Raw genomic sequence first — 23118 nt, 5'->3', positions numbered from 1 at the left:
CTAGAAAACTAGGATTATTTCAATATCACTGTCACATATTAAAGCAAATTTTAATACTTAATTACCAAGTCACATATAACCAACTTGTTTTGAAAATTGACATTTTTATTTTTAAATTCACTCTCATTTACTTTTTAAATATTGATGATGCTTGTGTATGTTGGGTTTCTTAAAAGTTCAGAAGGAAAATGTGGTTATTATGATGCTTGGAACAAACATAATTGATCTTTCAAAGGAGTTTAGAGTTAGAACAGAATTTGAAAAAAGGCTGATATTAGACAGCAACTAAAATGACTTATAACATATACCACATCCATATGCAGCCACACACAAAATTTGAAATCAATCCGTCCATTGGGAACTGAGATAATTGCAAGATTGGAATGGACAGAGAGAATAACAGACAAGCAAGATGAACCTAACACACCACCCACTCTTTGCCTTATTATGATGATCATATCCACACCCCATACCATTTAATGGTTGTTCCAAAAACAAACCAATCGACAACATTAGTTTTATTTTTCTTGCATAAATTACTGAACACTAATTATTTAGCAGAAATGAAATACACATATTATAAAAATCAGAACATAGACATATAAACCATATCTCAAACTTATTGCAACAACAAATTGTCAAACATAGCCTTATGTCCCCTGCTGAATATTAAACTTCAAATTCTTGAAAACAGTCTTAGACACATAACTCTTACAAAATTTGTATAGAATTGTTTCCATATTTGGAAGGATGTATTGTTATTAAGTGAACAAGTGCATACTACACCACCATTTTGATGAAACAAATGCTGGGTATAATTAATAAGATGTATCTTTCCAAAGGTCTACAATTACTTGAATATTTGTTTGATTTTTTTTGGTGTCATTATGGATTTGTTAATTACAAACAAATGGACTCACTGTAAGTCAACCAGTTGAAACTCTTACTTATTATTAAGGTTCATCATTACCTTTCAACAAATCAATTTCACCACAAATTTCACCCTGATTAAAGACAAACCTGTCTATCTAGAAAAGTCATAGCATTCCCTAGATTTACATTGATTAACAGAAGGACAATAGCCACCTAAACACAATAGGTGATTTAAACTGTGTAAATGAGGGTACCATAGGAAGTGAACCTCATGTGTTTGTTTATTTATTGTGGCACTATCTGCTGAATTGTAGCCCCTAATTCTTACTTGGCTCAAGTCACAACCCCAAAAATCAATCTCAGTCTTCCTTTTGTGGTATAGTACCTTGTAATATTAAAAAGATTCATTAATAACTAGTCATCTTATTGTCTGGACATCATTAAAATGCCTGTTTCTGGTCCCCCTTTTTGGCCCTTAATTTCTGAAAAGTTCAAGTCTTTATCCTAAAAATCAATCAAGAGTCTGACCATTGTGGTATAGAATATTGTGGAACAATATCATAGACATTTCCATGCTTTTATGGGCATTATATAGTTTGATTCCATGAAATGCTTGTTTTTGGCCCATTTTTAGCCCCTAATTCTAAAACGGTGGAAGCCATAACCTCAAAAATCAATACCAACCTTTTTTTGTTGTTTGGATTTTTGTTATACAATTTTATAAAGATTAACTGACTACTACTCTGAAATTCTTAAAATTGTTCTTTTTACAAATATAACTTCTCATATCAAAATTAGTTAACCACTCAGTTGTAACAGTAAAAAGTTTGTTCAGCGCAGCATGATAAGACTGCAGCCTGTTGATCCATTTACGTTGGGGATGGACGTGGACACACAATTCATGTTTGACACATGCTAAGAATGATGAATTTGACTACCCATAAGCATTGTTGACATATAAACTGTCTTGGATAATCAGTTGTTAATGCATTGTTTTGTTTCAATCACTAAGAATCTATTTTAGTTACAAAAAAGTGTCCTTGGGTACAGACTACTTTGGACCCCTTAACTTCTGAAATGGTTCAAGAAGGAGCAAATATATCAGCATACTTGTAAAAGTTCATGATGATGTTTTTGAACCCTTGTAAACAATAAGAGATATTTCAAATCTGATTGAAAAATGCAGGCATGGATTTTCATGGGGAAATAACACCAGAAATAACAAAGCTGACTGTTATCACGTGGCCCCACTTTGGCCCCTTATAACAAATGAATAAACACTGTAGATAAACAATATGTACAATACTGGTGAAACAAAATTTAGCAAGGAACAGTTTTTTTTAATCAAAATTGAATAAATAATAATAATTCTAATTTAAAAATTCACCTATTTCACCTTTTTTGGTCCCTTTTTAAAGAACAGTAGGGACCAGTGACCCCATAACAAAAAAGTATAAAAATTTCATGACATTCCATTAACTTAAATTCGATCACCGTCATACTTAACATTGTGCAATTTTACGTTAATTATGAAACAGATATCAGTTTATTGATGTTGCCAAATTTTAGGCCAGTCCCCAATAGATGCATTGGAGGTCAGCTAGAAATAGCAGGTGTTGTTGTAGGAAGCTGGGGAGCAAACATCCCTGGGGGCAGAGGAGGTAGTAATATGGGAGGCATGTCTCCAAGGATTATGTTTGTTAGTGGAGCTAGGAGAGGATATCCAAACAGGTTGGTTCATTGATCTTCCTCCACAGCAGTATTCTAAAACATTGTTTACCTTCATAGCATCAGTAGGCCCCCTCTGACTCCAGTGTTGAGCAGGAACACAAATAAAGTCAGCTTTCCTATCATTTTCTACAAAGTAGAGTGAATAAATAAATTAATAATAATACTGAATATTGTATACTAGAACATGTATTTATTTTTCTCTCAAACTTTTATTGTTACAATAGTACCAATTATATGGCACTTAACTCTATATAACTTCTTTATTTATATACATACAATGTTGTAGTATATTTGAGCATTACATTAGGACTAATTCCATCTTCATAAACTTTAAAAGAAAATTGTCAGACCATTATTCTTTGATTATTGATAAGAACTTGAAGAGTAGTTTCCCTACTAATGGTTACAAATTACACGAAAGTAGCACAGAATGAACATTGGACTTGAAAATATGGAAAAGTAACCAGTAACAATTGACTTATGATCAATTATAATTTTATGAGTTTAGGACAGTTTTATTTACTGGTAGTTATTCACTAAAGCTTAATTTCATTTCCTACATTTCAACATATTAATAGTCTTGGAAGGAAGATGTTTTTGTGGGCAAGAGAGCTTCAGTTTTTATTAACTGTACTTTTTTGAAAAATTTAATGCACTTGTTATTGGAAAGTTATGTCCATTAACAGAACTCATCTGACATGTTGATCATTCTCATGCATTTTGGGTGGAAAACTTGTTTTAGAATATAGGGGTTTTTGTATCTTTTTTAGGGTATCAAAAAGACTGTGATGAAATTTGAAAGGATTACTAAGGCTTTTAAAGTGATGGAGTAAGTTAAGATGTTTTCATGATTTTTTACATGTATTTGTAGGTTTTGTATTATTATTTCTATGATAAAAGTGACAACAAAACTCTAATACAAGTTAATTAAAAAATCTTTCATAATACATGTACATGTATATGCATTATTGGAGATAATAGATTAAAATCATGTTATTTACACACAAAATGGTGTCACCTGAGAAAAACTTAGTTAGTACTTTGGTGATAAGACTATACAACTGCAGAATAACTAATGAGGATTCTTATTAAGCTATTTTTATTGATACTTTTCTGTTTATTTCATCTAGTTACTTCATAAGTAAAGCAAAATTTTCCTTTAATATTTTATCTTCCATAACAATACAAACAATTCAAATATAATCAAGCACTAACATAAAAAAATATGGTGATCCACGACAAAGCAATGAAATATGGTGATCCATGACAAAGCAATAAAAAAAACCTGGGTTGAACTAATTGACTTCAGAGCTGTAACACTATTAGAAGTCTGAGGTAATAATGGCATTCTTTAAAATTGATAAATACTGTGAAAATACTATTGTGATCCAAGGTACCAATCTTCGTGGTTTTCATGGGTGAGCCAGACCATGAAATTTGATTCCCAACAAATGGGAAATTCCCATTGATGAGTATACTGAAAACTGTTTTGTATGAAAGATTTGAAACCATACTATCCTTGTAAGGCAGTTTTGCCGAAGTCTGAATGAAACATTATAAAAACTGCTACAACTGCAAAACTAAGATGGTGGGAAAAATTCTAATTCATCCACACTGTATGGACAAGTATAAAATTCCCTCAAGTAGTTTCAGAAAAGTTGTACTGACAAACTGGTTGACTGACAGAAGAGAGGACAAAACTAAAGGCTCTAGAGAGCCTGAATTGCTCACCATGTCACTGGACTCCTGACCTCACCATACTATTGTCACAAGAATCATTTAATCAATACAGAGCATCTTAGTTATCTATCCAGTTTTCATATTATTAAATAAATCTCTAATTGTCAATTTTTCTCTTCAAGGGCAATAATTCCAACATTGAGCAACAGATCTTCATGAAAATTTCAGCATAGGTCAGTCTCAACATGCTGATCAATTCCCCACCCCCCCTAAAAAATTAGGCTAAACTCTTTGGTTTTCAAGTTATTTCAACAAGTCGTCAATTTTTATTATTATGGCCATGTTTTCCATGAATAAAAAAATTGTTAAGGATATCCTAAAAAAACATTCATGCCATGTTTGGTTACGATCCATCCTTCAAGTTGTCTAAGAGGAGATTTTAAAAAATAATCCATAGCTCATTAATTTGTCAATGGATCTTTCTGAAAATTTTGGCATTCAGGTACATGTAGGTAATCCCATTGAGCTGAACAATTTTAATCCATGCCAAATATTAGCTAAACCCAACTGTTTTTGACATATTTGAACAATTCTTCAATTTGACCCCCCTATGGTCTATTTTTAGTAACCATGGCCATGTTTTCTTGCCAGATAAAAAATTCCCGCACAGAGATTGTTAACAATACCCTAAAGAACATTCATGCAAAGTTTGGTTACAATCTATTGAGTAGTTTCAGAGGAGATGTTTGAAAAAGTTTACGGAGGACGACAACGACCACGTACACAGTGATGGCAATAGCTCACATGGCCTTTCATCCAGTTGAGCTAAAAATTACTTGCTACCAAATATTTTTTTTTTGCTGTGCACAGATTAATAGGACCACAGAGGTCAAACCATGAACAGTTTGACAAGTATGGAAACATCATTCAAACTTGTTACAACTCTAAACTTGCAATTAATTTTACTGCAATCGAAGTAGACTCTTTTTAGCACCTGATTACTACACAGTTTAAGTCAGAACCCCTAAAATCAATCCCAGCCTTTCTTTTGTGGTATGAAATCTTGTGTTACAAGTTCAGGGAGATCCATACTCTCTGAACATCAGAAAAATGTTTGTTTATTCTCTTGTTAAGCCTCCTAATTCAAACAACAAACTAAAAAATGAATTTTCATATTCCTTTGGTGGTATGGCACCTTGTGGTACAATTCATAGAGACCTATAAACTAAAGTTGCTGTGTGGATACCAAATGTCTATGGAGGATGGCAAAAACAAAGACTTACCTCCACTTGATTCCTTATTCCTACGTTTGTCAGCATTGTACATATTCTTTTCCCACCAGGTCATCTCATAAACATTACTGCAACCATACTTTATGAACCAGTCTTTCATATTCATGGGAACAAACCATCTTATTTTATCCCCAAATCTACCATTCAATTTTACCACAGCATCATGTTCTAAATGATCATAATGATTATGACTTATTAAAACAGCATCTATACGTGGAAGTTGTTCAATTTCACATGGTACAGGTCGATAGCGTTTTGGACCAGCATACTGTGTAGGTGAGCATCTATCCAGAAACACTGGGTCTGTCAGTATATTAAAGTCATCAAACTGGACAAGTAATGTGGCATGGCCAATCCACATGATCTGAAGTCCATCCTTTTGTGGATTTAGTAATTTATTTTTGGTTTCCCCATCCATCTTGTGAACATAAAGCTTTTCATTTAAAATATCCTATAAAAAATAACCAACCCAAAAAACATGAATATTAATCAATAGCATCAATTCAATCAGTGTGTCACTTGGATATTTTTTAATGAACTTCATTATTGTAACCATTGATGGGGAAGAGCTTACAGAATGAAATTTAAAGAAAAGTATAAAAAAAACCAAAAAAGATAACTCTCACAATATTATTCAGTTGTCATTGATTTTTGAATATGTCTTTCATGGCAGTTACTTTTGGTATAATTTGGATCTAAAATCATTGGGAAATGTAGGTATCAGAACATTTACAAATAAAAAAATTGAAGAAATTTTAATTTATAACTCTCACATTATACAGCAGTTACTTTTGATTTTCAAACCTGTCTGAAACACTCATGGCAGTTATCTTTAGTATAAATTTGGTCGAAATCCATTGAGAATTGTAAGCATCTGAGTGCTTACAAAACAAAACTTTGAAAAAATTTCAATTTCCAAGAAAGATTCAGATAACTCTCACAATATTAGCCAGTTTTGCTTTGTCTGAGTTAGTATTTGCAATAACCTATTGATTAAAATCTGTTGGGAACTGTTGCCATAAGAGCATGTAAAAGGTGTGATATAGACAGATGAATTCACAGCCAGGGTTATCGGATGAAAGTGTTTTAAATAAAATGCTTAACAACATGAAGTTTTAAATGATGACAGCAAGTGTAAATAGAGAACTTTGTCGTGCCCAGCATGCATGTTGAACTCTGTTCACTTGGAGCAAGTTTGGACACAGTATTAGTTTTTGAAACACTTAAGGACTTACAGTTCATTATGAACACAACAATTGGTTTGGACACAACGATGAACAAAATTTATTACTCAATTAAGTTTGAAGATATTCTGCTTTTAATAAGGGTGCTGACCAAAGACCTTTGCCTTTGATACCTATAACTGGAAAACTGTAAGAGATATCCAAAATTTACTTGAAAAATACAGGCAGGGATTTAATAAAAAAACAATTTTCAAAATCAACCAGAAATAAATCAAAAGTTTTGTGGAATGCAGCATTAATTATACAACAGCATTAAACTCTGTTCCTTTAGGGCAAGTGTAGATACAATATTAGTTTTTGACACACTACCAGAAAGCATAGGGACTTACAGTTCATTATGGGCAGAACATATGGATTCGAATGGACACAATTTAGCACAAGATTTAAAATTCAATTCAAGGTGAAAAAAGTTCTGCTTTAAGAGTGCAAATCAAAGACATCTGTCTTTGATCCCTATAACTAAAAAACTTTCAGGGATGTCTGAAAACTGCTATAAAAACACAGGAAGCTATTTTCTAGAGGAATAAAAAAAAAACAAAAAACAAAAAAAAACAAGAGGCTCCCAAGAGCCTGAATTGCCCACCTGGTTAAAGTTTGTCTTTCAAGGGTAATAACTTTAACAAGGAGATGTCCAACAATTTTGACTCAAGAAGACTTTGGTAGGACTTATCTTAAGGATCATTTCAGCAAATGGAAGTTCCTTTTTATCTATTGTAGGTTTCAAGATATTGAAAACTAAAAAAAAAAAAAAAAAAAAAAAAAAAAAAAAAAAAAAATCATCTTTCAAGGGCAATAACTCTTATAAGGAGTTGCCTGAGAACTTTGATCCCTGAAGATCCTTGAAGGCCTTATAATTAGGATTATTTCAGCAATTGCAAGAGTTTGGCTAAACCTAACGGTTTTGGAGATATATGTGAAAAACTACTGTCTGACCCCTATGTTCTATTTTTAGTAACGGTGGCCATGTTTTTCAACGAATCAAAAATCCCTACATCAGTTCTATGTAGAATACCCCAAGAAACATTCATACCACATTTGGTTTCAATTGGTCAAGTAGTGTTAGAGGAGAAGATTTTTGAAAGAAATAACATTAAAAATAGCAAAAATTGTTGAAAAAGGGCAATAACTCCAACATGGCTTCACGGATTAAAACCAAAACTTGATCAGAGATAGATCTCATCATGCTGAACACTTTTACCTGATGTCAGAATTTAGCTAAACCTAACGGTTTTGGAGATATATGTGAAAAACTACTGTCCAACCCCTATGTTCTATTTTTAGTAATGGTGGCCATGTTTTTCGATGAATCAAAAATCCCCACATCAATTCTATGCAGGATACCCCAAGGAACATTCATTTTCAGTTTGGTTTCAATTGGTCATGTAGTGTCAGAGGAGAAGAGTTTTGTATAATTGTTAACGACGACGACGGACAATGACGACGACAGACTCCAAGTGATGGCAATGGCTCACATGGCCTTTGGCCAGGTGAGCTAAAAAGGGAAAATACTAATCCTTAACACTCTATTTTTACTGAACATTTTTAGGGTAATGTACCGTAATTAAAAAGTAATAAAGAGTAATCAAGGGAACCAAGGTTATAGCGGTAATCAAAAGAATGTAATCCAGGAACAAAGACCAGACATGGAAAACAGACATACACAACAAAGAACATAAAGTAACTTAAATCATACATACAAAGTAACAAAAGCAAATGAGCAACTTGGACTAAAAACTGGGAGCATGGATCAGGCGCACCGGTAGGGTAAGTGTCCTCTGCTTTTCTAATAACACCCGTTATACCAAGTTGTTGATAAAAAGTCAAGTCTGGAGTAGACGAAACAGGAAAGGAAAATCATGACACATTGAACAAATCAGTTTTCATGGCGCAAATGGATACACTGTAGCGATCCATGAATTCATGATGACCATAAAACCTCTGTAGTGATGACTTCAATCCTGCAGCAACACAACCTTGTTCCAGAAGCATACCTGTTAAAAGTCTAGTGTGATACAAAAAGTCTGTGCAGTCTCAGCAAGCTCTGGCATAACACATGAGTTGTGATATGAAAACTCCATACACAGGTGCTGAAGGGTTGTTGCCACAGACGAAAGGAAAGTTGAAATTCTGAATGAAAAGTTATCACATTTATCGTAAAGTTTGGTCAATAGTTTTCCTTTACCACTGATTTCTAAGTGTAGGTCAAGATATGAGACTGACCTCACAGTGTCCGTAGTATCCTCTCTCTCAAGTTCTTTGGGGATAGATGTGATGTATCAAATCCCTAAAGGATTGTTCATCAAAGATAATACGTCATCTATATAGCGGAAACTGAGATCAAAGGAACTAGCTAAACAACACTCTTTCCTTCGGTTCAGATCAGCTATAAAGTCAGCATCATAAGAGTGAAGGAATAGGTCAGCAAGTAGAGGAGCACAATTTGTACCCATTGGAATGCTGACCGTTTGTTGAAAAAACGTGTCCACCACACTGGACATACATGTTGTTGATCAAAAACTCCAGCATCCTGCAAAAATCCTCACCCGTACACCCGGAAAATGACTTGGAACCATCCCTCACAAAACATGAGGAATACCCGCAGAGAACCACTCTCCTGCATCCGGGTGCACCATCTTTTTTTGAAAAACAACAATGTATAAAGTTTTTGACTTGGGACCCTGAGTATGGGAAACAGAAGCACACAGTGTTGAAAAATAATAGGCTCTAATGCTATTATATTCTGATAATAGTTTGAACTGTCTATCTCCAAAAGATCTTTTGAACCCTTCAAGATCCACACTGAACCAACACCACCATGGGAGAAACAAGTGTTGTGGTAGGACTGCAGACCCTCTTTGACAGCTGTGAGTATAGAAGTTGGAAGTTTTGAAAGAGGTTTGGTGGTACATTTTGCAGATCCAGCTATGTAACGTTTGTATGGATTCTTGTGGAGTTTAGGAATCCAGTACATAGACGGTAAATCACCATCATCGTCCTTGGTAGAGTGACCGAAAGAGGATAGCACAGATTTATCGTTTTCCACAATCTCTTCTTCGTAGAGTGTGGTAGCAGTATAGGTCTGATCACTGCTATTATTTTCTACGTATACCTCTGATCATAAACATTGGATGTAAAACGTTTTGCAGACAAAAACAATGTTGTTTTGGGCTTTGTCTGCTGGTATGACAACATATTTGATATGTATAGTAGACAATGTTTTTGCTACATCAGGGTCCTTGAAAACTTATGTAGCATTGGCACCCATTGACCTACTTAAAACTTTCATTCGTTTCAAAATTAAAGACCTCACGGCCTTTAATCACTCTGACAAAGAATCAATGTCTTCATGTTCTCCTTTTATCCATTTTCTTGCATAGACATCCATGGCATCCATAAGAACTTATAATTATAAGCTATAATTCCAATTTATGGAACATGGTTCACAGTACTTGGGACCTTCAGAAAGGATATTACACAGAGATTTGTTTTCAATGATGGTTAAATCTCCTGTAACTATGTGACCAAAAGGACCATATTTGAATGGAAAGTTTTTGCAAGAACAGTCAGGTGGTTTAGCCTTGAAGTCCTCAATCTTGAGGTTCTGCAATAGCCTTTTATAATTGAACATTTTGGATGCAATGGGTGAAGTATAGGAATATGAAATAATTGGTATGGATTTGTCTTTGAAATATGGGGGAATTTTGTTGGTAACATTTTTGTGATGGAGGATGTCAGCCAAATTAATTGCATAGATTTATACCGTTGTTGACAAACGGTCAAAAAGTAATCATGATTACACCACTTAAAAAAAAATAAAATTATCCAGTAATCGATTACATATGATTACTTGTAATCATAATTAACAACAATTACTTATGAAAATGTAATAGATTACAATTAATTATGACTACTGGTTACAATAACCCCATCCCTGAAATTGATGTGGGAAAGTTTGAAATAAATGCATCTTAATATGTGTTAAATCTCCTGCGTTCAGCGGGAGCCTCCCAATATTTCATCATATGTTCTGTAATCTCCCACTGTCTTGCCAATCACTGTAAGAGCTTCACTTTTGGAATTTTTGGTATTTATCAGTCACAATGGTGGGGAGAAAAAGACTAAAGTGAAGTTATGAAGCTCAGAAAAGACACACTTCAATTTTGGATCAAAATAACACTTCTTTTTTTTTAAATTCCAATCTCATGTTTTAATGTATCAAAATAAACTGTCACAAATTCAAGTATAGTTTTACAACAAAAAGAGTTGGCAGCTAAAATATGTCATGAAAATGATAATTCTCAAATCTCCCTCTTCTGAAAAAATTTTAAGAGGGGTCTTCATCTCTTGAGTTTCCAAAGAGTAACACCTATGCAAATGGTATCTCCACTCAAATGCATAAAAGCTTGTCATACCTTATGTTCAGGTTCAAAAACTATTTTCATTTAATTTGTACCACAAAACCTCAAATGGTCAGCGGCCAGGCAATGTTTAAATAAACTGACAATCCATAAGACATTATCGAACCACCTCCAAATCCACCACATAGAACGTGTTGGCCTTTGTTTTTCAAGATTTTCAAGAGGGGGGTAAAAAATTTTGGAAAGGTGTGAATTGAATACAAACATAACAAAGGATGTTAGATAGGATTGTTCTTAATCATTTCATTAGATAAATACAAAGAGCTTGGATTGTTTTCACAGGCATAAAAAGCAAATGGCTTTTGATTTTTGGACATTCAAAATAAGAATCAGGAGAAAGTTAAATGCTTTATTTGCACATGATATCAAAACAGTGTTTAGAACTTTGCCAAATTACATTAGGGAACAGAATGCATTGCAACATTTATTACAAACAAAATTATCTTCAGACAGAATGCCACTCTTTTTATTATAAATTAATGTTTATACAAGCTTTCATTTATGTATTACAGTCAATGCAGAAGTAAATCATTAAATTGAACACTGAGGAGATTTATACGGATTCTAAAACAAACAATTATTGAAAACTAATGGATTCTAATGTAAATTCTGTAAAAAAAATCTCAAGTAAAAGAAAGTGGTGTGATTCAAAGTCAACGCATTTGTGTACATGCATGCAGGCATGTTCACAGCAGTGGCCATATCAAAATTGACATCTGATCAAAGGATAGATTATTTCAGACTTTATTTGATAAAAAATGACCATTCCTTAACATAAAGTAGGATAAAAGCTCTTTGATAAATATATCTACTTAAGTGCTATGGTGTAAATTAGGGTTTCAGGGGTAGATTACAAGGGTGGTCAGGTGTTTAAACATGGGATAGTTAGCTACAAGAACTTGAGATAAAGGATACTACAGACACTGTGAAGTCAGCCTCATATCGACCTACACTTAGAAAAAGACGGTAAAGGAAAACTATTGACCAAACTTTACGACAAACGTGACAACTTTTCATTCAGAATTGTCAACTTTCCTTTCATCTGTGGCAACATCCCTTCGGCTCCTGTGTATGGAGTGTTCATATCACAACTTATTTGTTATGCCAGAGCTTGCCGAAACTACGCAGACTTTTTGTATCGCACTAGAACTCTAACAAATAGGCTTCTGGAACAGGGTTATGTTGCTACAAGATTGAAGTCATCACTACAGAAGTTTTATGGTCGTCATCATGAACTCGTGGATCGTTATGGTGTATCCATCAGCACCATGAAAACTGATGTATTCAACGGATCATAGTTTTCCTTTCCTCGTTTGTCTACCCCGGACTTGACTTTTTATGAGCAACTCGGCAGGTGTTTCTAGAAAAGCAGAGGACGCTTACCCTACCTGTGCACCTGGTCCATGTTCCCAGTTTTTAGTGGAGTCCGAGTTGCTCATTTACTTTTGTTACTTTGTATGCATGATTTTAGTTACTTTATGTTCTTTGTTGTGTATGTCTGTATTCCATGTCTGGTCTTTGTCCCTGTATTACATTCTTTTGATTACCGCTATAACCTTGATTCCCTTGATTACTCTTAGCTAGGTGACCTAGGCCATATGATACATGTACTGGTAAAGTAGGACTTTTGAAGTAACTTTTAGCATGATTTTTGAACATTTTGAACTAAATGAACAAAAAGATCCAGTCTTAACCAAAAATCCCTTTTCCTGTAGAAAGAATGAATAAATGCAAACTTTCATTCTCAATGGATTTTTTGTTAACACCAGATCTTGCTATAAAATAAGTTCCAAAGAGTGAAAAAATGCTATCTTATTTACTGAATAGCCTTACTGAATTAAGTTATCTGAATGCATAAAATTGGAAATGGAAAATATAAATTACATTATTATTGAGTTTTCTTCCCAATTAATGATAATTTTTCTTGATTATTTCAGTAGGCAGAATAAGGCCTTATGGGCCCTTTTCCTTTTCAAGAATTTGAAAGGGGGCTTAAATCAACGTAAATAAACAATTCACCAAAGTGTCATGGACATTGCTGCAAGGGATTTTTTAGTTATAGTTGGATGAAAGAATAAAGGCCCATGACTCAAAAACAAGAAAATCAAAATGGAGCTCACATCAACAGAAAAAATCAATTCACAAAGGTTTCACAAAAATTGGTGGCAGTATTTTTGAGTTATTGTGTAAAGGGTGAACAACAGATAGATGGACAGATGAATGGAAGGAAGGACACCAGTATACCATAATACAACCTGACTAGAAAAAAAAACTGGCTTTCCATGTAACCTGGACAAAAATCCATTGAATAAATCAGTGTGTTTGGTAGTTTACTTACTTCATTTTGTGGTACATTTGCTAAATTGTCATCCGAACATTTCATTTCAATAAATTTAAACAACCCAGGTCTATGCCATTTTGTCCATTCCTTGGGATTGTTGAAATATTTGGAACCAAAGAATCCTTTTTCCTCTACAGGCTTAAAACATCCTTCAAAAGATATATCTTCAATACCATCATTCTCAGAAGCTGACCCGGACATCTTTAAATCTGTAATGATTGCATGAGAAAAAAAACTTGTTAAATGTTTGACAAAGCATAGGCTTCTGATAAAAAAAAAGTAGTAAGGATCATTATCAAAATACATGCCTTTCTCTGTAATTCAGTGCCAATTCAAATTCAGAAAATGATTATTTCTAGCCTCTTTTTGGTCCCCAAAATAAATTCCAGTCTTCCTTTTGTGATGTTGCACCTTGTGGTACAACTTCAAAGTTCATATTATTGTCCAGACATTATAATAGTGCTTGTTTTGCCCCTTTTAAGCACCTACTTCCTAAATGGTTCAACACACAACCCCTAAAATCAATCCCAGCCTTTCATTCATGGTGTGGCACCTTGTACAATATTAGATCCATTCTAATGGATTTACTCAAACTATTGTACAGACATCATGAAAATACTTGTTTCTGGTCCCTAATTCCTGAACAGTTCAATACACATCCTCTTAAATCAATTCCAACCAACCTTTGGTGGTGTGGTACCACGTTGAGATCTATACAATACATTGTAATACTAAAGTTATTGTCTGGAAATGAAATGTCTATTGACCATGACAACCATTAAGGCAACAGCACGATTCCACTATTAGTCCAGTCAAAATAAATTTAAAAATTTAAATAAATTACAACAGAAAATGTTTTGATTAAAATATGTAGCATTATGACCCAAATAAACAGCAAAAAGCCTAACGAAATCTAACATAAGGAAACCTCAAAATATGCATTTAAAATCTGGAAATTAACATTGGAAGGGGGAGATAACTCGGTAAAATAATTTTTTGGGGTCAGATTTTGTCCGTTTTTTTTTTTTTATTAATTTCATGTCAGGATGATACTTAGATAGAAGTTTTTTCCTTATTGACTTTCTTCCATAATATGCTTCGCATGATATGTAACATTTTGAATAAGATTGGGTAAATTAAAATTTTTTTGGATATTTTTAATGACAGAAAATACTTGTTTTTAGGTATTTCCATCATTTTGAATTTTAATAATAATAAAAAACAAAAAAACTATTCATTATTTTTGCAAGCTACTTATCAACAGTTTTGCCTTTGTTATAAGCAACATTCTTTTTTTTTGTAAAAGCGGCCATGTTTTTTTCTTGGATAAAAATTCCTAATGCTCATACCTAAGGAAATATAATATCATTTTTCATTAAATTCTGTCCATTGTCATTAAAAAAAACATTAAAATGTCAAAAAGGACAATATTTCCAACATGGCCAAACAGACTTACATGGAAATTTCACCACAGATAGATTATTATGCTGAACATTTATCCTACGTTAGAATTTGGCTAGTCCTAAGTTTTGGAGATATATTTGAAAAACTTCTGTGTGTCCCCTATGTTTTATTTTTAGTAAAGTCAGCAATGTTTTTCAACAGAATGAATATCCACAAATCAGTTCTATGCAGAACACCCTAAGAAACATTCATACCAAGTTTGGTTCTAATTGGTCAAGTAGTGTCAGAGGAAGAGTTTTGAAAAATTGTTAATGACGCTGGACAATGACTGACAACAAAGACAGATACCAAGTGATGGTAATTGCCAGGTGGGCGAAAAAGTAAAATAATTACTTCATCATTTTCATCAAATTGGAAGTCTTAAACTTCATTATATGGAAAAATGGACATATGGTTTACTATAAATTCAGTTTCTAAATCTAAGTTGTTGTTTGGTAAAAGATATGAAAACTCTTCGTCAGGTGTCGATTATCCTCTAATCAATGCTAAAATGTCCCCTATCACTACATTTTATTAATCAGATAAAGCATAATTATGATTTTGTATCAAATTTTATAGTTATATCAGCCATTTTGACAGAGTTATCTCCCCCTTTCCAATGGTTACTTTGAATTGCTTATTTTGAGGTTTCTCCACTTCAGACTTAGAAAAGCTATTTTCTATGCTTATTTTGGTCATAATGCTTTAGCTTAGAACTTAAATTTCTTCTGTTGCAACTTGTTTAGATTAAGGGCAAAATTTCATTAGATTGACTGAACAATTATATGCAACTGTTATTTGTTAGCAGTCAGATAAAAAAATGTAAATTAATGAAAAATTCAGGATATCTTTTCTAACTTGTTCATTGATTTATTTTTCAAACTACAATGTATTTTGAATAGGAAAATTTTGTGTGAAAGGTGTAAATCTTTGGACCAACAGATCTTCTGACTTATTATGAACCTTTGGACAATGTAATGCCATGGAACAGATAATCTTCTACTCTGTAAAGCCAGGGAATGTATATTAGAGGGTGAAGTCACTTATAATAATCCATATAGAACACTGCTTTGCTATTTGGCTGTTTATCAGTAATTTTTCTCTAATTTATCTGTTGAAAAAAGGGCAAAATTGCCAAGAGTGTTTGTAAAACCACTGGATGGATTATGATGAGCCATGTATCAAATTAAAGATAACAGATTGGAGAATGGCAACATATCCTTTTTATTTATTGGAAATGCGAGGATGTAAATATTTTCCAGTTCAAACTTAGATTTTTTTGACAAATGACCAAAAAATTCCGATTTTTAAATGTTCATAAATATTGATTTGTCATTAAGTGTTTGTGAGAACTATTGCATCCATTACATGTAAAATGAAATTAATAATAAAAAAAATGCTGAATGGCAATGGCTTTTTTTTAATAAAGGTGCTTTGAATAACAATAAAATTTTACTAAATGAATGTACCTATGTCCTGAAAAAGAAACATCATAATTTCCATTTTCAAAAACTATACTCGTTACTGTTAAAACCATTGTGTCTTTCTATCTGTTTAACCTTTTGAATTTATTACCAACTATTCTATACTTCTTTTATCTTGCACCCTTGGATTATTTTATTACACTACAGTTATTATACATTTAGGCACCAAAAAGTGTGGTTTATGAACAGTCCAATTTAATTAGCATTTCAATTTCAGTTCTAATGCCTAAAGGAATAAACAAGTGGTACATGGAAATAAACAGACAGAAAGAAAATTTTAGCAAAGTTAAAATTTAGAATTAAACATTCTTTCGCATGTTCAGGTACATGTATCAGTAAAATCATGGACGGTTATATTTCTAATCTGAGAAGGTCAATCTGGCAACAGCTGAAATTACAGGGTCATATTTCAATGGCGAATCCAGGGGTTCCATTGTTGAAATCCTTTTTGCGAGAAAATTTTGTAAATTCTGTGCAAAATTAAGGTAAAAATGTGCAAAAAATCCTGGAACCAATCTGAAACCCCTTTTCAAAATGTCTGAATCTGCCCCTGTATATATACTTTTCTAGTGCTACAAAGTGATACAATGATTCGTAACAGGCCAAACAAGTTTGTTTCGTTGTTATACATGTACATGTAAATGATACCTTTTTGTAGCTCTGTTTTACAAACAACAATCAACATGAAGAAAAGCAAATAAGTTCCTTTTCAAGAAAATAAGGGACAGAACTCTAATGCGCTCAAAGCAATACAAGTTTGGAAGTTTTAGTTGCAGCACTATGTTTTTGGTTGTATATGGTTTCACAAAATATTATGCCACTTTGGTTGTTGTTAAGGACATTATTTATTTTCATTTAATTTTGCTTTGTAGAGGGATATTAGACTAATTTTTTATATGGCTTTATATGACATGCAAAATAAATCTAAAAGCTGTGATAAAGACTCATGTAACCACATGAAATAATGCTTAAATTACACATCAATCGGATGATATTGTCTTGAATTATAATTGATAACGTATTCTACAACAGGGGCAAATCAGCAGTATAACATATTTAAGACAATAATAAATTTAAATACACAATGATATTGACACAACTAACAGAGCAGAATTTTAGAATGAATTTGTATGCATTTGGCAGATCCAGAAGAATCCAGGGTTGAAACACCCTATTTCTGGAAAAATTTCCTAATTTCAAGCAACATTTGGACAAAATGAGCATAAAATGCATGCAACCCCCTTCTTTTCAAAACTTTGGATCAAACCCTGTAATGGTTCAGTTTAGTAGAGGAGGGACCTAGTGTATGCCAATTCCAATTCTGGAACAAAAATGAGATCTTGATTTAACACAAATTCTACTGCCAAGTTTTTTCTGCCTGGCTTCGTCTGGCCTTTAATCTTATTCATGGTCCTAACATGAAATCCTGGATCTGCCCCTGCTATGATATACAATCAAAAAGTAAAATGCAGTGAATTAGTGAATGGATAAACAACCTTTAAAGCCTTCTGAAAACGGTTTCTTACAAGTAGAAAATTTAATTTACCTCAATCAAACCTTCTTCTCTAATACATGCTGAATGCAACAATATTTCCAATTCAATTGAATATTTCCCACCGCGAAATATTTTAAAATGTAAATTTTAATCGCTGTTAATGGTCAATCATTGATCATGAAAGACCACCCGATTCTTTCTGTTTTGTTCATATTTGAAAAATTTTCATCCGATTTATTTGAATTATAGTTACGTTTAAATTGTCTAAAATTCTGTCTCAGAAATCTGCAATCTTGATCAAACCAAGGTATTTGATTTTTGATATTACTACCATTGTAAATTTTATTCTTATCCCTTTTATTTTGGTAAGTTCCCAAAAAAAATGTTTGCCACAGAGTTAACAAGGATAATACCTAGTTCTTCCAGGACAAAATTCATCATGTTTTCATCCAAATTTATTTCCTAAATACAATTAACTACATTTTTTGAGTTTTTGTTCAAAATCGCATACTTTGTCAATATCGATATTTGATTGGAAGTCATGTGTTTTGTTGTCTTCCAATGGTTTAACCTTAAGTTTATCATTAGCTACAGTTTTAATGTTTTCCTTTGACATCACTTCTACATTAAAAGCTGTGTGTAAGGGTGTGTGAACATCTGAGTATAGCTTACTTGATTCAAGTATGTAAAAATCTTCAAAACATTTCAACAGTTTAGGTCTACTTATGGCATAATCTACGACACTTGCATTTCTACATGTAAATTTATCAAGCTCTCGATCATTGCCAATTCTACAATTAACAATTAACATATCATTGCCTTAACAGAAATTAAGTAACAAATTTCTGTATCTGCTTTTGATCCTGTCCATACTTTCCATTACAGGAGATTCTAGTATTTTCCAAATATTGAGTGGAGTTTTCTAAGAACTCTGTTATCATATTGTTGAAGTGTCTACTTTCATTAAATTTAATAAAATCATTTTTGTCAGAAGTTCTTGCATTAAAGTCACCAAGAAGACAAATGTAATCAGAATTATTTGAGAATGTAAGAAATTCCTGTTCAATATCTGAAAAGACATCTTCAGATGAGAATTTTGCATACTCTGTAGGGATGTAAATGACTCGAAATATTACAAATTTATCTGTTTTGAAAAGTTCCTTGCTACATTTGAACCATGTGACATATTTGCAATTGGAATTCTAAAATATCTATATAACTCTCTAATTCGTTTTTATAACCAAATAATTCCACCTGAACGTCTACTTACAATTTATTTTCTATTTATCATAGGAAATTAATATCCTAGGAATTCCATAGTATCTAGGTCGTCAGTTTAAGTTTCTACAAAGTCAGCTATATCATAGTTTTCAATAGGAGTTTGAGGTTTTGGATATTTCAATTTGTTTTAATACCACAACAATTTAAATACAGGACTTAAATTTTAGGCCTTTATCTTCACCACTTTCAGGGAAAATGGGGGCGTTCGAATCACTAATAGCAACATCAAAACCTGATCCTCTACAAAGTGATATAATTTCCATTGCATAATAATGGGTTTGAAATACATGTACTTAATTCTCTAATTTTAATTCAATTTTCATACTGCAAAAAAATGTTCTCATCACTAGTGACTTTTTTGTTTTTGAGTTCGATTGGCTTAAAAATCGATTGTCTTGGACTCCATCTTGAATCGCTTCGATTGCCATTCTAGTTATATTTCAGTTAAATGAGATAATTTTGGTGTTTTCTTACCTTAAATAAGAATTATGAAGGGACTCTGGAAGATTTGAAGTGAAAAATTCTTTTGTTTGAAATGTTTGCATTTGTGTGACGTCAATCAGAATCATAACGTTTCACACGCTTTTCATTTTTGGGTATTTTTGAAGACTTTAGGGCATTAGAGAAACAGAATCTACATTTAAAGCTTGTTGATTATGAATTTCTCACATCTTGTGAAATAAATTTTATAGTTTGAATAGCTCGGCAAGCCTCGTGATCAAAACTATAAAATTTATTTCACTCGATGTGAGAAATTCCATAATCAACTCGTTATCATTGTAGATTCTATATTTAACCTTTGGAAGTTGACAAATTTTATTAATTTTCACTAGGAGAATTACTGATAGTGTTTAGTAATTGATTTTTAGGTAAATTTTGACATTTTTATCATATTTTCGAGTTTTGAGAACACACTCTTCCTCACTATTTTCATACAATGTAGCTTTGTTATTATTAATTTGTTAATTGTGTAACTTACATAACTAAAAACCTGAATAATTCCTCTTTTTTCCCCGGTATGATGTCACACAAACGCAAACATTCCAAGAAGATATAGATAAACTAGGAGCATGGGCTAGGAAATGGGGCATGCAATTCTGGCCAATAAAGTGTAACATGATGAAACTGACATGCAAGAAAAAACATCATATGGATTATGAATACAAATTGGAAGGGTCAACATTAGAATTCCTAGATACAATAAAATACCTCAAAGTTAAAATATCATCAGACCTTTGATGGGACAAACATGTATCTGAAGTCACAAGCAAAGCCAACTGAGTATTAGGAATGCTTAAGAGAAACCTAAATATCTGTAATAAAGAAGTACTTGAATATGCAGGAACTGTTTGGGACCCAAACTGTAAATACTCAGAAGAAAAAGAATAGGTGCAAAAAAGAGCTGCACGCTTTGTTTTGAATAATTACAACTATGATGAAGGATCAATGACTAAGATCATGGAAGAACTATAATGGAAATCATTAAAATAACGTAGAAAAGAAAACTGACTTATATTATTTCATAAAGGTCTTGATGGAGTAGCAAACATACCAACCAATGACATTAGACATAACACCAGAACCAACCGTAACAGACATGATCAACAGTTTTACATACCATATGCTCGCACTGATGTTCTAAAAACCAGCTTTATTCTGAACACAATCCATTATTTGGAACAGTCTGAACCCATCAGTACTAGAAACAACCTCCACCTCTAAAGACGCAACCAGCACTTTTTCAGAACTTATTCGATCCCAACGTCTAGACTAAAATACACTTGACTCATGAGCGGTGCAAAAATGTCCTTGGATGTAGGCTAAAAACCACTAATTCCACTTCCCATAGGCTTCTATGCTAATTTCACAATATTCAATGGCTTCTCTGGACTTTACCTTAACTTTAACCTGCAGATGACTATATATCAGCATGATTCTACATATGTCAGCTCACAATCCTCAGAATGGCATGTGGGGTTAGCAGACTTGCAGTGCAGTACTGGTCACCGGAAGTGTAGGGTCTATAAATAGCATGGGAAATCCCAGTGTTTTCACAAGATAGGGGTATATTTAAAAATCATTATGGAGATTAGGCTTCACATCACAAGAAGCAAAATGCACCTATAAAATGTACAGAAATGTTTTTCCTTTCAGAAACTGTTTAAATTTTTAAAATAAGATGAGAACTTTTTTCACAGCACTATGAGGAACAGGGGTAATTTCTGCGTAGGACTATTTTTGCGTACGTTCCAAATGCTCATTGGTTGAATTGGTGGTCTGTAACCTAAAGAGTCACTTTTTGTCTTAGAAAAAATAAATAACTATACAGGTATCTTCCTACACACATACTGAATGCATTTGCAAAGTTTCAGTGAAATGTGACAAGTACTTTTTTAAATATTTGATTTTTAAATATAGGGTAACCAAGTTGTGCGAGCAAAAAAGTGAAAATATTCTACCATACTGAAATGCATTAAATATTTGCAAAGAACTTTTTCTGACTTTTCAAATAAAAAATATCAATCACAACTTGTTTTTTAACAATATTAATGAAGAAATAGTTTTAAAAGTAATCATTTTCTGAGAAATTGGTCTATTTTTTAAAATTTATTTCTGACATGCCTCCCCCTTTTTCTTGATCACATGTCAAAAATCCTAAATCTTTAAATTTTCACAAAAGGTGATATATTTGGCTTTAAATTTGTAAATACAGTGTTTTCACATTAAAACATGACCAGTAAAGGGCACCTAAAGCAAAAAAAGTGCTCAATAATGGATTTTCCATGTTGCCATAGGGGAATGCTTATATGGCCTTAACCGCAGTAATGAAAGTGAGTTTTTCCTCATTTCTAACCTAATTTTTGCTCAAATCTACACAAAACTTGATTTCAAGTGCTTATTACTACCATGTTTAGGTAAATATAGCCCTCAAAGTTTAATATTTGATATTGTTACTAAATTTTCTACACTTTTTACAAGATAGGACATAAAAATCAGCCAAAAAGACCAATTTTCCATAATTTGGACCTATAACTTAAAAAAATGCATATTTTGAAGGATTTTTGTAGTGTATTCCTCTCATGGCAAAGTTAACAAGATCTTCAAGTAGTTTAAAGCTATTTGAAGAAACTTTTCATTTTGCCATGGCTTCAGCTTAAGGCTAAAAACCACTAATTCCACTTCCCATAGGCTTCTATGCTAATTTCACAATATTCAATGGCTTCTCTGGACTTTACCTTAACTTTAACCTGCAGATGACTATATATCAGCATGATTCTACATATGTCAGCTCACAATCCTCAGAATGGCATGTGGGGTTAGCAGACTTGCAGTGCAGTACTGGTCACCGGAAGTGTAGGGTCTATAAATAGCATGGGAAATCCCAGTGTTTTCACAAGATAGGGGTATATTTAAAAATCATTATGGAGATTAGGCTTCACATCACAAGAAGCAAAATGCACCTATAAAATGTACAGAAATGTTTTTCCTTTCAGAAACTGTTTAAATTTTTAAAATAAGATGAGAACTTTTTTCACAGCACTATGAGGAACAGGGGTAATTTCTGCGTAGGACTATTTTTGCGTACGTTCCAAATGCTCATTGGTTGAATTGGTGGTCTGTAACCTGTAGCACCTGATTTAATGATGATGATGATGTAATACAAAGTCCCTAGTAATACAGCTGATTTGATCGCAGAAGTCATCCAAAGATGGTATAAAAAAAGGGCTCGTACCCCAACTTATCAATAACAAAATAAAGTTTATAAATACCAGGTAGAATTACGATGCTAGTAGAATATATTAGCTGGTTTTCCGTATCAAATCGAAAGTAGAAAC

General features: G+C 32.9%; 1 protein-coding gene across 2 annotated transcripts in view; it reads right to left on the bottom strand.

Moving 5' to 3' along the window:
* Window positions 1-23118, bottom strand: part of LOC148627284 (N-acyl-phosphatidylethanolamine-hydrolyzing phospholipase D-like) — a 31852-nt gene extending 8734 nt beyond the window's left edge. Inside the window, exons 1-4 of one of the 2 annotated variants that reach the window (XM_088570996.1) lie at window positions 23053-23118; window positions 13577-13788; window positions 5568-6027; window positions 2654-2730 (exon numbers count right to left, since the gene is read on the bottom strand). In XM_088570996.1, the coding sequence (XP_088427122.1) occupies window positions 2654-2730; window positions 5568-6027; window positions 13577-13780 (741 nt within the window). In that variant the 5' untranslated portion in view covers window positions 13781-13788; window positions 23053-23118. Of the gene's footprint in view, window positions 1-2653; window positions 2731-5567; window positions 6028-13576; window positions 13789-20900; window positions 21102-23052 lie in introns of those variants that run through there. The other variant, XM_088570989.1, reaches the window with a different exon arrangement.

Source organism: Perna viridis, chromosome 1, assembly GCF_037379345.1.
Source record: "Perna viridis isolate PV_CMFRI_1.1 ecotype Kerala chromosome 1, ASM3737934v1, whole genome shotgun sequence".
NCBI classification, from domain to species: Eukaryota; Metazoa; Mollusca; class Bivalvia; order Mytilida; family Mytilidae; genus Perna; species Perna viridis.
The sequence above is the reverse complement of the archived record's forward strand: the minus strand, read 5'-3'. Positions and strand labels throughout refer to the sequence as shown.